Genomic DNA, 15,122 nt, shown 5'->3' on the forward strand with positions numbered 1-15,122 from the left:
ATCATAAAACACTTAGCACAGAACTGACTGAACAGACCTCATTCTTTGCTTTTATACCCTTTTGCTGGGGGTGGAATTCAGAGATGGAGTAAGGAGTAACTTTTGAGTGGGGGTGTGTGTAGTGATTGGCCAGAAGAACATCCCCTCCAGCCTGGGGTTGGTCAGGGTGATATACTTCTAGCCAATCAGGGACTGGCTTATCTCTCTCAATCCTCTCTGACTCCTCCTACAGAAATTAAAATTTAATTTCATAAATGTTAAAATTTAGCAAATTGCTTTGCTTTCTCCTATATTTTTGTCTAACATACTGAGTTGCTAAGTTGACGTCCCTAATATTGTGAGGCCCGGGGCCTCACAATATTAGGAACTTTAGCTGCCCCTCCTATTCCCCTCTGATTTGCTCTATATTATATATATTATATACACATACTAATAATGAATACCAAATATTTGTATTATCATCATCTTTTATTAGTTTGTATTCCTTATTTGTGATTTCACTTGTACATAAAAATGTTTTTCTTCCTATTTTCTCCCTGTATTGTTTTTTCCATAACAAGGGAAAAACTGTATACCTACTTTTGCACCCCTTCCCATATATTAAAATTATTTATATTGCATATTTTTTTAAAAATATTCTTAGAACTGAATAGAAATGTTTATCTCCAACTGTTACCAGGTTCCTGAAAAATCACTGTTAAAATCTCTTGTAAAATAAATTAATTGCTCATATGCTCAGTCATAAATTGGAGATTTTATACAAGTATTTGAATTGTACAGGCTGTCCATAAAGTCCATGTACAATTTTAAAAATTTATAACTACTATTTGTGATAGAGAAATTATGTAGAATGTATTAGAAGCAAGCAAATCTATATCTTTTTATTATTTTATTGTATTTTATTAAGTTACTAATGATGGTGGACACGAGGAAATACAAAGAGTAATACAATTTTGTAGTTCTCTAAAAACATTTGCCAATTGATTTAGAAACTGTCTAATGTGCAGAGAAAAGTAGCAAGGAGCTCCATCTTGTTAAAATACTATATCCTCTTTATTTCTCAGCTTGAACAATATAGACTAAAAGTAATTCTGCAGCATATCTAAGTAGCTGTCACCATTAATAACATGACTTTCAAAAAGTTTTGAAAAATTGTTAAATTATTGTGTTGAAGACTTACTAAATAACTTTACTTAAAAGTAGATACATTAAGCTTTAATACATTTTACAGAATTTTTTTCTATCACAAATACTAAGTTATAAATTTTCTAAATTGCACATGGACTTTATGGACACACTGTATAATTCAGACTGATCTACAGAAGATGGCAACAACACTAGATGTCACTTGCATCAAGTCATGACAAGTTTTAGTCAACCTCTGACTTGCCAACATATTTGAACAAAGACAATTTGAGTAGTGATGGCAATAATGAATCTACAAGTAGTGAAAATGAGGACAATTTGGAGATTGAAGAAGAGATACAAACAGATGAAGAGGAAGGCTTGTCTGAGGATAATGAAGCTTCACAACCTTCAAGTATAATTTAACTGTTTCAAACAGTCCTGCACAGGAAAAATAGGCATATTTGGTCAACAAAAAAAGGCCCCAGTCATTTAGGACTTCAAGTTCTAACATTGTGCATACTGTGGAAAATTGCAGGAACAAGTGTTCACGCTATTTGCAAGCGTAGGTGAATTACCACGTGGAGAAGAGACACAAAGAGACAAGTTAACAATAAGTTTATATATATATTAGAGATGATGATACAACTAAAGATATATATATGGTTAGGTTTACAAAAATACGATTTCACGCGCACCTGAAGTCTCACCGTTACAAAGTTATAGTATAGATGGTTCAACATGCCGTACCTCAGTTCGTCCTGGGAACAAAGGAATCACAGTAAAGATAAATATTTCAAAATATATTAACGTTTGTCTATAAATATTGAGTGACACATGACACTTGGGGGGGTAACACACATATGGAGCACACGTACTTGTCCGAGGCGTAGAATGGTCGATGGATCACGATTACGAATCGTCCCTTATTCGCCTGTAAAAACTGTCCTCATGAAAAAGCTTACCGCACTGGTCCGTATGATTCACCAGTCTTCCCAAGGAAGGAAAAAAAAAGCCCAATAACCAGTTGGTGCTGCCTTAAATACCCCTTTTTCGTGTACACAACGGGTTGCCAACCATCATACCCCACAGCCGAAAAATAGCCCAAAAAAAAATACAATAATAATAAATTGTATATATATATATATCACACACATACATATGACAGACAGCTGCAGCCACACAATACATCATGAGGTCCAACCAGCCAGTGCAGAGGTATAAAAGATCCATTGCCATGCTTTGAAATGTTTATTACTGAGGCCATTTTAGATGATATCACACAATGGACTAATGCAGAAATTACAGTAAAACAAAAAAATTATTCAATCATTCGGAATACCCAGCAATCAACTGATAAGTGTGAAATCAGCATTGATTGGTATTTTTGTACTGTCTGCTGTTCTCAAAGATAACCATGTATCGACTGAGGAGTTATTCGATGCATCTTTTTCTGGCAACAGATATGAGTAAAGACAGATTTGAATTCTTATTACGATGCCTCAGATTAGATGACAAAGTGCTTAGATCATCCTCTGAAACTAGAGATAGGTTTGTGCCATTGCAAAAAATATGGGAGCTTTTCATAGAAAAGTACAAAAGCAATTATGATGCCAGAATGTATGTAACAATTGACGAACAATCATTAGCATTTAAAGGCAGATGTCCATTTTCTATGTACTGTACAGTACATACCCAACAAGCCCGCAAAGTACGGGTTAAAAATTGTTGTGTGCGATAATAGCACTAAATATATGATCAATGCTATGCCTTACATTGGAAAAAGAGGGCTGCTGCTTGGTGAATACTTTGCGAAAGAATTAACCTAACCTATACACAGTTGAAACAGGAATGTAACAGACAACTGGTTCACCTCTATTCCACTTGCAAAGTCTCTTCTTTGTCAGCCTTATAAATTGACTTTAGTGCAGGGGTGTCCAACCTTTGTGTTTCTCTGGGCCACATTGGAAGAAGTTATGAAGTTTTGGACCACAAGTATATATAATATACTTGTGGCCCAATCCTTAAATATACAAGTATATTTAACGATTAACACATCTAGATTATAGTAATAAGTATTAAATCTATCACAAAAAAAGATATTTAAAAAAATTACTTCTACACACACTTTCAATTTTTATTTACAAATAGATAAATTCATTTATTATATAGGAGACAAACAAAAATTTATTTTAAAAACACAGTAAAACAAATATTTGTTTTATTTGGGTCTCTAATAAAAAAACAATGAAACACCGGTTTAAAGTGCATTTTCATTCTACTAATATATTTATAAATAATATGTAGCCCAAAAAGTAGCCAATGTGCAAAATGATATTTTTTATGCCAAACTAAAAAAAAGGGGTAAGAAAGGGGAGCCAAATCTTGACATGCTGGAAGTAATACTAAATAAAGCTGGAGTTGAGACTCAAATGATTATAGACCCAAACATGGGGAAAGGAAAAAAAAAAGGCAAAAGATAAAGAAGGGAAGAAGATTGGAAAATTAAGGGTTAACATTTGCATAACAGTCTATTTAACCACTCTCTTCTATCCCCAAATTTGGGTCTATAATCCTTTGAGTCACAACTCCAGCTTTATTTAGTATTCAGTCCTCATTCACACATTTCCAAGTATTTGAATATATTTCTTTTCCACTCAAAAATATGTATAAAGGTTTACGGCTTTGTGAAACTTCTTTGAGTTTATGCCATTGAAATAAATAAATAAATTTGTCAGTTTTGTTTACACATTTATTGGGCTGCATACAGCCTGCAAGCCTTGGTTTGGACACCCCTGCTTTAGTGAGTACCTTGCACTCTAATAAAAGAGAAATGAAAACAAAATACCTTGGTATTTCCAGCAAACAAGTAAAATTTAATAAAATAAAAACATTTGACTATTTTTAATAGTCCTCTTCAGTTACTCTTTAAATTGAAAATGGAACACTTCTTTAAACAGAATTAGAACAAAAAATAGAATGCCAGCAATAACATCATTTAAATTTAAATAAAATAAAATAACATGAAATAAAAGTAACATAAAAATAGTACAAATTAAACAGTAAAATAAAACAAAGTATTACTATAATTAATTGTAGTAAAAAGATTTCCATGCACTAGAAAGACTATCAGCATCTCTATGGTTGATGCAACCTTTAGATTTACAAGGCGCATAATACCAAAGGTTGCATCAACCATAGAGATGCTGATAGTCTTTCTAGTGCATGGAAATCTTTTTACTACAATTAATTATAGTAATACTTTGTTTTATTTTACTGTTTAATTTGTACTATTTTTATGTTACTTTTATTTCATGTTATTTTTATTTTATTTAAATTTAAATGATGTTATTGCTGGCATTCTATTTTTTGTTCTAATTCTGTTTAAAGAAGTGTTCCATTTTCAATTTAAAGAGTAACTGAAGAGGACTATTAAAAATAGTCGAAAACGTTTTTATTTTATTAAATTTTACTTGTTTGCTGGAAATACCAAGGTGTTTTGTTTTCATTCCAGTAAGTGTTTTATTTTATTAAAAGAGAAATACCCAGTGAATTGGCAAACTCAAGAACCAGAGCCACCAGTTCATCTATATTTTGTTACAATGGTCCTTTGACATTGCTCTCATACAAGCCTAAGCCTGCTAAAGTGGTGTACTTGCTATCATCCTGTTCTGAAGAAGGAAATGTGAACCAAGAGACAAACAAGCCACACATGATTAAATTCTATAATCAGACAAAAGGCAGAGTTGACACATTTGACTAAATGTGCTCCAATATGTCATGTAGTCAGAAAACAAATAGATGCTATTTCATGGAATTATGAACATGGCTTTTATAAATAGTTATATCATATATTGCAAAAGTAAATTCAATGCCAGAGAAAAACCACTGAGCAGAAAAAAAAAATTCATGAAATATTTACATATGAAACTTGTGAATTCTTACATGGAGAAATGCCTAACAGTCCCAACACTGCATAAAAAGCTTAGGGCTAATATTGAAGACTTGGTACCTGAAGTTCTGGAGAAAGTAGCAGTCAAACCATTGTTGAACCTGAACCAAAAAAAAAGAAAAATATGCACCTATTGCCCTTATAAAAAACATAGAATGACTAAGTCTAGGTGTTCTAGATGCCTGAAAAATGTATGCGGCAAACACAAAGTAGAAGTATGTGTTAACTGTGCCAAAAACAAAAAAGTATATATAAATTGCATGTTTAGATATTCCTACAGTAGATTTAAGAAAAAAAAAAAGAAGCTATTTTATTTTTGTTAAACCTTTAAGAAATAATTATGAGACAGTTGATTATAATCAAGAAAATACTAGTGGTAAGATAAAACTTGTTTTTTTTTTCATTATTTTTGTTTCATTTATAATTGGTAATCATAAAAAAAATAATAATAAAATCACAAAAAGTCTAATATCAATATTAATAAACAAATAGTTTTAAAAGCATTTTAAGCAGAGATAGTCAAAACGACTAATGATTAGTATTTGCATTCAAAAAATATGATTAGCATTCCAGGGTTAAAATGACAGGTAGGTAGATTGCAAATGTAGGACCAAAGAAAGCTACCTGCTCAATACACAAGCAGGGCAAAATTTAGACATTTATTGTCGACTGGCACGGAGGTCGATTTTGCCAATCGATACTAATAGCTCATACACAAAGTACCAAGTATATCAAACGTGGCAAAGTCTGATACATATAGAAATATAACTAAAATGATTGCCTTAAGCAAAATCAGGCTATAACTCCACTAATTTAACAATTAATACTAAATAAATATCAACTAAATCAACTAAATAAAGATGGGAAAAACACCAAGTGTTTAAATAGTAGAACTATTTGTGTTCAAGAATCATAGAACATTAATACTAAATTAGCAGAGTTATAGCCAGATTATTTAAGTCGATCGTTTGGTACTTAGTAGAAACATAACCAATCAAGGAGGCTCACTCTTCCCGCAATCTCCCCACCCTTCTTTATACTTCTATATTTCATTTAATTCTGAAAAAATTATAATTACATTTTCATTTTTTTAGCATCTCGACTTCGTTGACTACTCGGCCAAAATTCAGAGCAAGAAGTCTCCTTAAACCTCCAACATCTTGGGTCCTCAATATATTTTCTTTCCCATGTCTAAAAGATTGCAGTTTGTACATAATAACCCAAAAGTTTCAAGTGCCCCTGGTGGCAGTTTGTATATAATAAAATACTTTCCCCTTTGTCTTTCGTCACACTCGTAAGAATAGGAAGTCGAAATTCACCCTTTGCCTTTCCTTTTAATACATAAACACATTTTTCTCTCTCTTTTCTTATGCAATGGTTTGTTCAACAAAAATATTTCCGTATAAAACTTTGATTTTTTTTCTAACTAGTAAGGATTTCGGACATCACAGCTATAAAGTTAAGTTGTTTTTATTAATAATAACGTAAGACGAAAGCATCTCAAAATCGAGACCGAAGGAGTTTTACGTATAGAAAAAACGAAACCGAAACGAAAACTAAACCGCGTGACGTGCCACCCAGTCACGTGATAAACACAAGTTTCGGTTCAGACCAGGACGTTTGTGATAACTCATATTATTTACACAAAATTCTTAATTACGTAAACAAAACAGGGCTTATTCAACATTAGTGATGCATTATAACTTACTTTATTTAAAAATACAAAAATATTCCTAATTTACGTAAAAATCTAATGTTTTCGTTAATAGTATTCTCACTTGTACTTAACGTTTATTTTTAAAATTAACTCTTAAAACGAATTACTTACATCTCTGTTCTCATTTAATTAATAAGCTAAGATATTATCTTCTGGAAGCTTCGCATTCAAGCCAGACGACTTCTGTCACTATTACCGCCACTAACATCCAATGCCTTCTGCGGCGGAGATTATATCAAATTTAACCAATCGCTGTATGCCAGATTGGTATTACGTAAGAGGCACGTAAGAGAACATTCTGTCACGTGTTACTTTGTTCATTTGTATAATTACAGAATTTCAATCTTATTTTATAAAAGTATTTATTTAAATATGCATATTTATGATACGTATACACAAAAATACAAACGCATTGAATATGGTTTATTATTTTTCATTTATTTATTTTTTTTCTTTTGTAAGCAGACGATAATTTAATTCTTAAACCTCTCACTGCGAAGTAATGGCGCTAATAGTATAATAGTGACTAAAAATAAATATTTTATTATTTTTATGTATTAATTAATTTTTTAGATTTATATTTGTATAGCATTCGAACTAGTTTTATATCTATACCAAACTATGATTTAATTATTATTATATTGCTTTCTTCGCTCTTTCTGCCCTGTGAGCACTAAGCCTTTTTTTTTTCTTTTTAGCAAATTCGTTATAGATTCGCACAGGTCTAAAATGGAATGGCTGAGTTGTGAGGGACAATGCCCGATATATTCGAAACGTACCGGCCCTCAAAAAATTCCTGGGGTTTTCTATCCGACCGGATGTGTTCCTGGATTTCCAGAGCAGTATGCTGCCATCTTAATCACCCGGCCATCTTCATGTTAAATTTATGTTTTCTAAATTAAATGTATTGAGAGATATCTTTTAGATGAAAATAATAACTGAGTTTATTTAGCATAAATTACGTTAAATAAATGTTTTCTTCAGTAAATTTTCGTCCGATGGAGAATTTTTCTATAATTAAAATAAAGACCAAATCTGCCCAAAGAGGGATCACCATTTATTTTGTGTTCCAAGACAAACACTTTTCGGCGACTGACCTTCCTTTTTAGGTTACTTGTCGCCGGAAGGTTATTAAAAAGTCCTTTTAAAACACACAAACACTTCCAATTAAAATTACAAAATTTTAAAAAAGGAACTGGTGACATAAATCAGACATCTTTCTTACATCCATCTTGCCTTTTTTGGGGTATCTTGGCTGCTTTTATCCACTGGGAACAGGCGCTGGAAAATGTAGATTAGACAGCTGATGAAACTCTACAAATGTCGTCGCCAGGGGTCAGCTGTCTAATCTACATTTTCCAGCGCCTGTTCCCAGTGGATAAAAGCAGCCAAGATACCCCAAAAAAGGCAAGATGGATGTAAGAAAGATGTCTGATTTATGTCACCAGTTCCTTTTTTAAAATTTTGTAATTTTAATTGGAAGTGTTTGTGTGTTTTAAAAGGACTTTTTAATAACCTTCCGGCGACAAGTAACCTAAAAAGGAAGGTCAGTCGCCGAAAAGTGTTTGTCTTGGAACACAAAATAAATGGTGATCCCTCTTTGGGCAGATTTGGTCTTTATTTTAATTATAAATGTTTTCTTGTTAAATTTCCGAACATTAAGTCAATGACTGCATTGCCTAGTAAAGCGACTTTAATATAGTTTGATAAGCAAGCTAATAACAAAGTTGATTTCATTTGAAACAGGCTTTGTCAATGGTTTGCTTATCTAACTGTATTATAACGGTTTTAATTTCTCTTCAATTGCACTACGGTATAACAAAACATTCAAACATTCTTTATCGTTTTTTTTCAACCTTTACTGACAGCATTTTATCAGGAAGAACTCCCAAAAAAAGTTTAATTTCGTCACAATTGAAGTTATCAAAAGATAACTTTAGTGCGTAGGCAATGATTCAGGATATCTTGTTCTCCATTCGCTCACTGTTTTTTAATTTGTGTCAACAGATTTACCGATGGCATTGTACTGTTGGATGCCATGTTTTCTAAATATTGAATGCTTTAAATGTGCCTGAGGTTTCAGAACTCTGAGGTTTGACTTCAGCGTTCTGCAAGCTGAAACGCCTTTTGAATCAATGAGTCTGAAATAAGGACATCATTTATTCTAGCACGAACAAACCATTCCTCAATAAGCTCATTGCTTGTACAGAAGACCATTTTTTTCACTGTTATCCTGTATCTCTTTTAAAGTTAGTCGTGGATACAACCAGTGGTGATATTCGAAATATTTAACAAAGGGTTCGCTAGCAGAAAATTTTTCCCTAACAATCACCGACAAACAAAATGGAAGTTTTGACTAGAAATAAATACAATACCTTTTCTTTTTTTTAGGCAGAGAAATTTTTTACCCCGAATGGCACTGCTGATAATAGACAAATGTCTGGGACAGATGTCCCAGTCATCTGTAATTACCTGTCCCGGACTTTCCAAAATCTCTCGAAATACAATATCCTTTTTACTTCGCTGTCCATAGCCCGATACGTGTTCCACAGCCATCTTGTATTATCTCGCGCGCGAGATTATGGAATCTCTCTTATGACTGGATCTAGTTTCAAGAACTCTCTTGAATCGATCGCGATTAAACCTCGTTTCGGTCGAGAGAGATCGCACCAAGGCATAGTTCCCGACCTTGCTCACAATCTAGATTGAAATGCTCGGTGTGAACGGGGGTTTTTTTTAACTCTTTTCGCCCTGTGGGCACTAAGAGGGCCTCTTTTAGTAGGCCCATTATGGGTTCGGCCAGGTTCACAATGGGACGACCGGGTGGTGAGGGACGGGGCCCGACATATCCGAACGGACCACCCCCCGAAAAATTCCTGGGGATTATTCGACCCGTTCGGATTCGATCCCGGGTCCCCTAGAGCGGTAGGCTGCCACCTTGACCGCTCGGCCATCCGGCCGTTGGTGCGAACGGCGTATAAGGCTCTAGTAGTATTACAGAGTATAATACGTATATTTTAATATATTTTTTTTAAAAAAACAAAACCACTGAGAAATGTTCCGTGTGTTTAACAAGGTTCGGGAAACTAAAAATTTTAACAACGGGTTCGGCCGAACCTGTGCGAACCCGCTGAATATTACCACTGGATACAACCACTAAACAATTGGTTGTGGATTTGGCTGACCACATGAAGTTTTTCGGGTATTATTCACGTATTTAACACTTGAATAGAAAACAAAAAAAATTCCGGGAACAAATTCATCAGAGTTTAGTTGTTGTTGAAACTTGGAAATGAAGATAACTGTTATTCGTTTTTCTTCAGCATAAGTGATGAAATTGTTTTTTTTTCTTTATTTTCGTTCTAAAATGATTCGACAGGTCCTGATAAAACGATTTAAGGCACTAATCTAATGCAGTAGAGGATCCAGAATCGAATCCAGGAGGTCGAAAAACCTGATAAATTCCAATACCGTAAAAGTATTGGATAAGTCGAGCCCCGTACCTCACCATCATCACCATCCAGTTACGCTTATACAGCAGGATGGCAGAGCAGTTAAGGTGGCTGTCTACATTCTGGGGGACCCCGGATCGAATTCGAACGGGTCGAAATATTTCCATGAATTTTTCAGGGTGGTCTGTTCTGGTATGTAGGAGTTCCATCCATCACCATCAGGTCGCCTCATTGTGGGCCTGGCCGAATCCATAATAAACTTGCTTAAAAGAGGCCTTCTCAACGCCACAGGGCGAAAAGAGTTTTTAAAAAATTTCGGTTTCTCTTATTGTGAACCTTGTCAAGCTAACGATGTGGTCAGTAAAAAGGCCCTCTTATGCCCACATAATTAAAAAGATTTTTAAAAAATTATGGAATGCTTTTAAAAGTTTCTTTTGGATTTAATTAATGAATGGTGCCTCTTAATTTATGCTATTGATTCAAGAGATTTTGCATTTTCCGAAGGCGGGAAATAAATTATTTCAAGCACAAGATAATAAAAGTTTAGATTCATGATAATAATTGTAACGAGGTAATGTCCGGAAAATCGAAAAAAAAGAAAAACAACAGTTTTATTTCGCTGAGGTTTAAAATTATTTATTGAATATATAAAAAGATTATAGGAAAAAGCCAGATCGTTATCGGGGGTAATTACAAGTTTATATACGAAAAAGCTACAAAAATATTAATAAAAAATACATGAAATCTCTTTTTTTAGCTATTTCCTACCTCTAGACCTAAGGTCTCGTCAGGAAGCCCCTTACGGGTTCGGCTAGGCGGTGAAAGAGGGAGACCGATGTATCAGGACGAATCACCCTGAAAAATTCCCGGGCCGTGTTCAGTAACGCAGAATTTTTGCTAAGTCTAGTTATGCTGCGATGTTGAACTCGTTTCTAAATAGCTTACTGCTTGACTCCTCCCACCGATAGAATTCTAGATAGTTCAGTCAACTTCTTTTATCTATGCTAACTTTTACTCGTGACGTCATTGTTTTTGTCTCATGGTACAATTTGAAAGTTGGCTGCTCGTGTTGGACTAAACGTATTTTATTATAACAACCACAATTATTCTCTCATTCTAAATCATTAACTCATTCTAAAATGACTAAAATGTAAAATTACCATACGTGGGTATAACAGATTCCGAATACATTTAAACGGAAGATAACCGCCCATTTCGTTCATTATGATTAATAATTGCTTCATTAATTTCATCGTGATTTGACGCAGCTTCCATTTGAATAACTGTACTGGTTACTTCATCCTTTTCGACCAGTTGATTTGCGACAATTGTTGAGATCGTAATTTTAACTTCGTCCACCATTTTGCCCAGAATAATAGTTCAATGATGCTCAGAACATTCTTAGCACCGCCCACTAAGCCACTCAGAATTCTATCTTAGGTGTGCTGCGTTACTGAACACGGCTCTGGTGTTTTCCTACCCGTTCGGATTCAGTCCCGGGTCCTGAGAGCGGTAAGCTACAATTTTAACCGCCCGGTCATCCGACAGTACAGCACCTGGAATCTGTAAAGATGAATAAGAAAACTAATAAATAATATATAAAATAGCATCATCAGATAATAAAATTCATTAGCCAAGGATGTTCGAGGACTACGACATTTGGCGGGAAAAGTTACACTAATTTGACGCCAAACAAAGCAAGAACATTTTATTTCAAAAAATTATTTACACTAAAATTTTTAATCGATTTAAATTGTATTACGATTATTATGTATAAAGCAATATTTAAAAATTTTTATATTTAATTAATATTTACTAATTAAAAAAATAAATAAATAGATAGAATATTTGAAAAATTCAAATCGTCTGGCAACCTTACGAAGACCAATCAAATCGTTGTTCGTTAGTAAAGGCGCGCTTGGTTCTTTTCATACCTCGTTCGGAATATTCATTCAATATAAAAGATGGTAAGTTAAACGTTATTCGGATGGCGTATACGTTAAGAATATGCTAAATAATTAATATTATGTCTAGGCTGGCGGTAAAGCAGGCAAAGATTCGGGTAAATCCAAAGCTAAAGCCATATCCAGATCGGCAAGGGCAGGATTGCAGGTAGGCCTAATTCATTCTTTTGTTCGCTATCTCCCGCTTTCATTTGAATTTTCTCCTCTTCCTCGCTTTAATTTAAAACTTCAAATAATTAATAAATTAATCTGTAATTGTAATTAAAATGGATTCGTATATGGCGGAGTTTAATATAAATCGCAAATAAAATATAAATTTTTATAACTTGGATGCGTAATTTGTGTTTATTTTGCTGTTCTTGGGGTCACTTTGACCGTTTATCAATGTCCTGAAGGTGTTTTTGTATAATATTTCAATTGTAATTAATAAAAAAAATAAAATTTACATTAAGTGGCCATTATTATTTTTTTAATAGTCATTTTGCTTAACTCCTAATAAATACCTGGCAAATTTATTGGAACTAGTATATGAATTATAAAAGTAATTGAATGAAATATCAAAGTATAAATTATTATTATTTATTGTTTTTATGCTACTGTGCCGCACACCTTAAATTTTCTTGAAGTTTTGGACTGAGAATGTCCCATTCTGTACTTTTGCATGTCTGCTGGCTTATTGTTCTTTGAGTGCAGATGGAGATGTTGAAGTGTTTTTATTATGAGAGAAAAGAAGTCAGAAGTTTGTTGTAAGTGTGTGGGAATCTCGGTTTAATGATCCGTGCTTAAGTTGGATATTAATGCATTCGTCATTGTGATAGTATTTTTTACCGAAATTGTTTGTTTGGTGGAATTAATAACTTGTCTTGGTGTTTGGAAGAATAGTGATTAGTTAGAAGTGAAGTCTGTTTTGCTTATTTCTGAAGCATTTCACTATAAAGTTATGCAGATTATTATAAATATTGCTTTTGTTTCAAAAGAATTGAAAATTCTTAATTTTATAAAATAGATCTTGATCTTAATTTATAAGAGAAAAAAAAATTGAAAAGGAGTAATCTAAATTTATTTTTATTAAAGTAAATTGGTAAATGACTAAAAAGCGTCAATTATATTATAATTTTGCAAAAATTTTCTAATATGGAATAAATTAAAAGAATAGCATTGCAGAAAAATAGTCATGTAAATGCTTATTGTACTTATATATATCATTAGTTGTCTGATGTTGGAAATAGCACATCCCAAAATGAGTTACGATACATTTGTAATACCTTGGTTACTGTAATAGTGTTGGCTATGGTTGTCATTATTTTAGGGTAAATAGGATTTAGTGCATTATTAGCATTAATGTTTGGTTGAAAATGCTTAATTTTTATCAGTTTTTATCAGTGCTTTAAATATTTGTTTTAATAGTTTACTTCTGAAAAAATAGTAAAAATTGACAGCATTTCTCAATTCAGTAATGTATGGAATAAGTAGTAACAAATTATACAAGTCTGCAAATTTCAAGTAATAAAATACTGTTTGGACTCTGAGGTGTATTCATAGTTGTTAGTAAAAATCACAGCTAAAAATGATCTCTTAAATGTTTCCATCACGTAACACTTTGATACAAAGGTTTTATAAGTTTTGTCAAAAATTTATAAAAGCATACTATATACATATGTATAATCAGGATTTCAGAGGTTTTTGTCAGTATGGGAGGATTTGCTGGCCAGAGGAGTCAAGAGTCGGGAAAAATATGTTGACTCTGACTCCGGCATTTTAAATTTAATTTAGTTTTTTTATTTAAACGAAAGAAAATTTATTTTACAAAAACATTTTAAAAAATTAATAAATGCATTTTGTTATAATTCATTTATTTTAAATACAAAATGCAACAATTTAATTTATTAAATATGTATCAATAATTTTCTTTGTAGTATTTGTGTTTAGTAGTTAAATTATTTTGACCCAATTGAATTTGGATATTTTTAATTCATTCTTTTATTATCCCCACTCTAAATAAGACTGATCAGAGTATATATTATTCTTTTTTGAACAAGGGGCTGAAGTACTAGCTAGTACAAGGGGATCTTTAGTTAGACTAACTTTTCTGGAAGTGCGAATGCTGTAGATGAGGCCTGGCCAACTCGCAGCTCGTCACATTAAATTGTATGGCCCACTAAGCAATATTATATATCTATTAAAACTTTTGTTTTCCATTATGTGTATACCAAAACAATTAAATAAATGAAAATTTGCATGTGTCATCGTTATAATGTGCAAGTATGATTATGAACTCTTGGTATAACAATAAAATCTTACTCATTTTGTATTTGTTTTACTTTTTTTAAAAGCATGTTTGCCTAAATTGTGGCCCATTGTAATGTTACACGTGATCAAAGTGGCCTGCAAAACAATTTGGGTTGGCCAGGCCTGCTGTAGAATAAAGATTTGTAGATGTAGAATTTTATTCGCTCCTTTTTTTCCTCATTAAATATTTGTAAAAAATTTAATTTCTTTATACAAATAAATATTAATGTAAGTTAAATATTAAAAATACTAACTATAAAAGTATTTGGGTAAATGCCCGGGGCTCCTTTCAGAGTATAGAGCAGTGGTTCTCAACCGGGGTCCATTACTGGAGGTCCACAGAAAAAAATACCGAATTGGGGTTCACTGTGATATTTTAGTGGTCTGTAGGGTAATTCTACTTCAGAACAATTGTTTTACTGAGAATTAAATTTCTACATAATATATATTGTCAATTTCTTTATTACTCATTTCTTGCTTAAGGGTTAAAATATAAATTATTTAAAATATTGAATATGTACACGACATATATATCTCATTGACAAAGGTCAGAGATTATATATATATATATATACATTTACTATTTCTTTTTTTTTATACAATTCCTTTCTTTTTTTACTAGT

At 32.7% G+C, this 15,122-nt stretch overlaps 1 protein-coding gene across 1 annotated transcript in view; it reads left to right on the plus strand.

Annotated features, from left to right (window-relative positions):
- Positions 1-1,423: 1,423 nt before the first annotated feature.
- LOC136979383 (histone H2A.V-like) overlaps positions 1,424-15,122 on the plus strand; it is a 32,749-nt gene continuing 19,050 nt past the window's right edge. The window contains exons 1-2 of the mRNA XM_067275325.1: positions 1,424-1,540; positions 12,281-12,358. Coding sequence (XP_067131426.1) covers positions 1,424-1,540; positions 12,281-12,358 — 195 coding nt within the window. The remainder of the gene's footprint in view (positions 1,541-12,280; positions 12,359-15,122) is intronic.

The sequence above is a fragment of the Centruroides vittatus genome, unplaced genomic scaffold (genome assembly GCF_030686945.1).
Source record: "Centruroides vittatus isolate TY-2023 unplaced genomic scaffold, ASM3068694v2 contig_620, whole genome shotgun sequence".
Classification (NCBI taxonomy): domain Eukaryota; kingdom Metazoa; phylum Arthropoda; class Arachnida; order Scorpiones; family Buthidae; genus Centruroides; species Centruroides vittatus.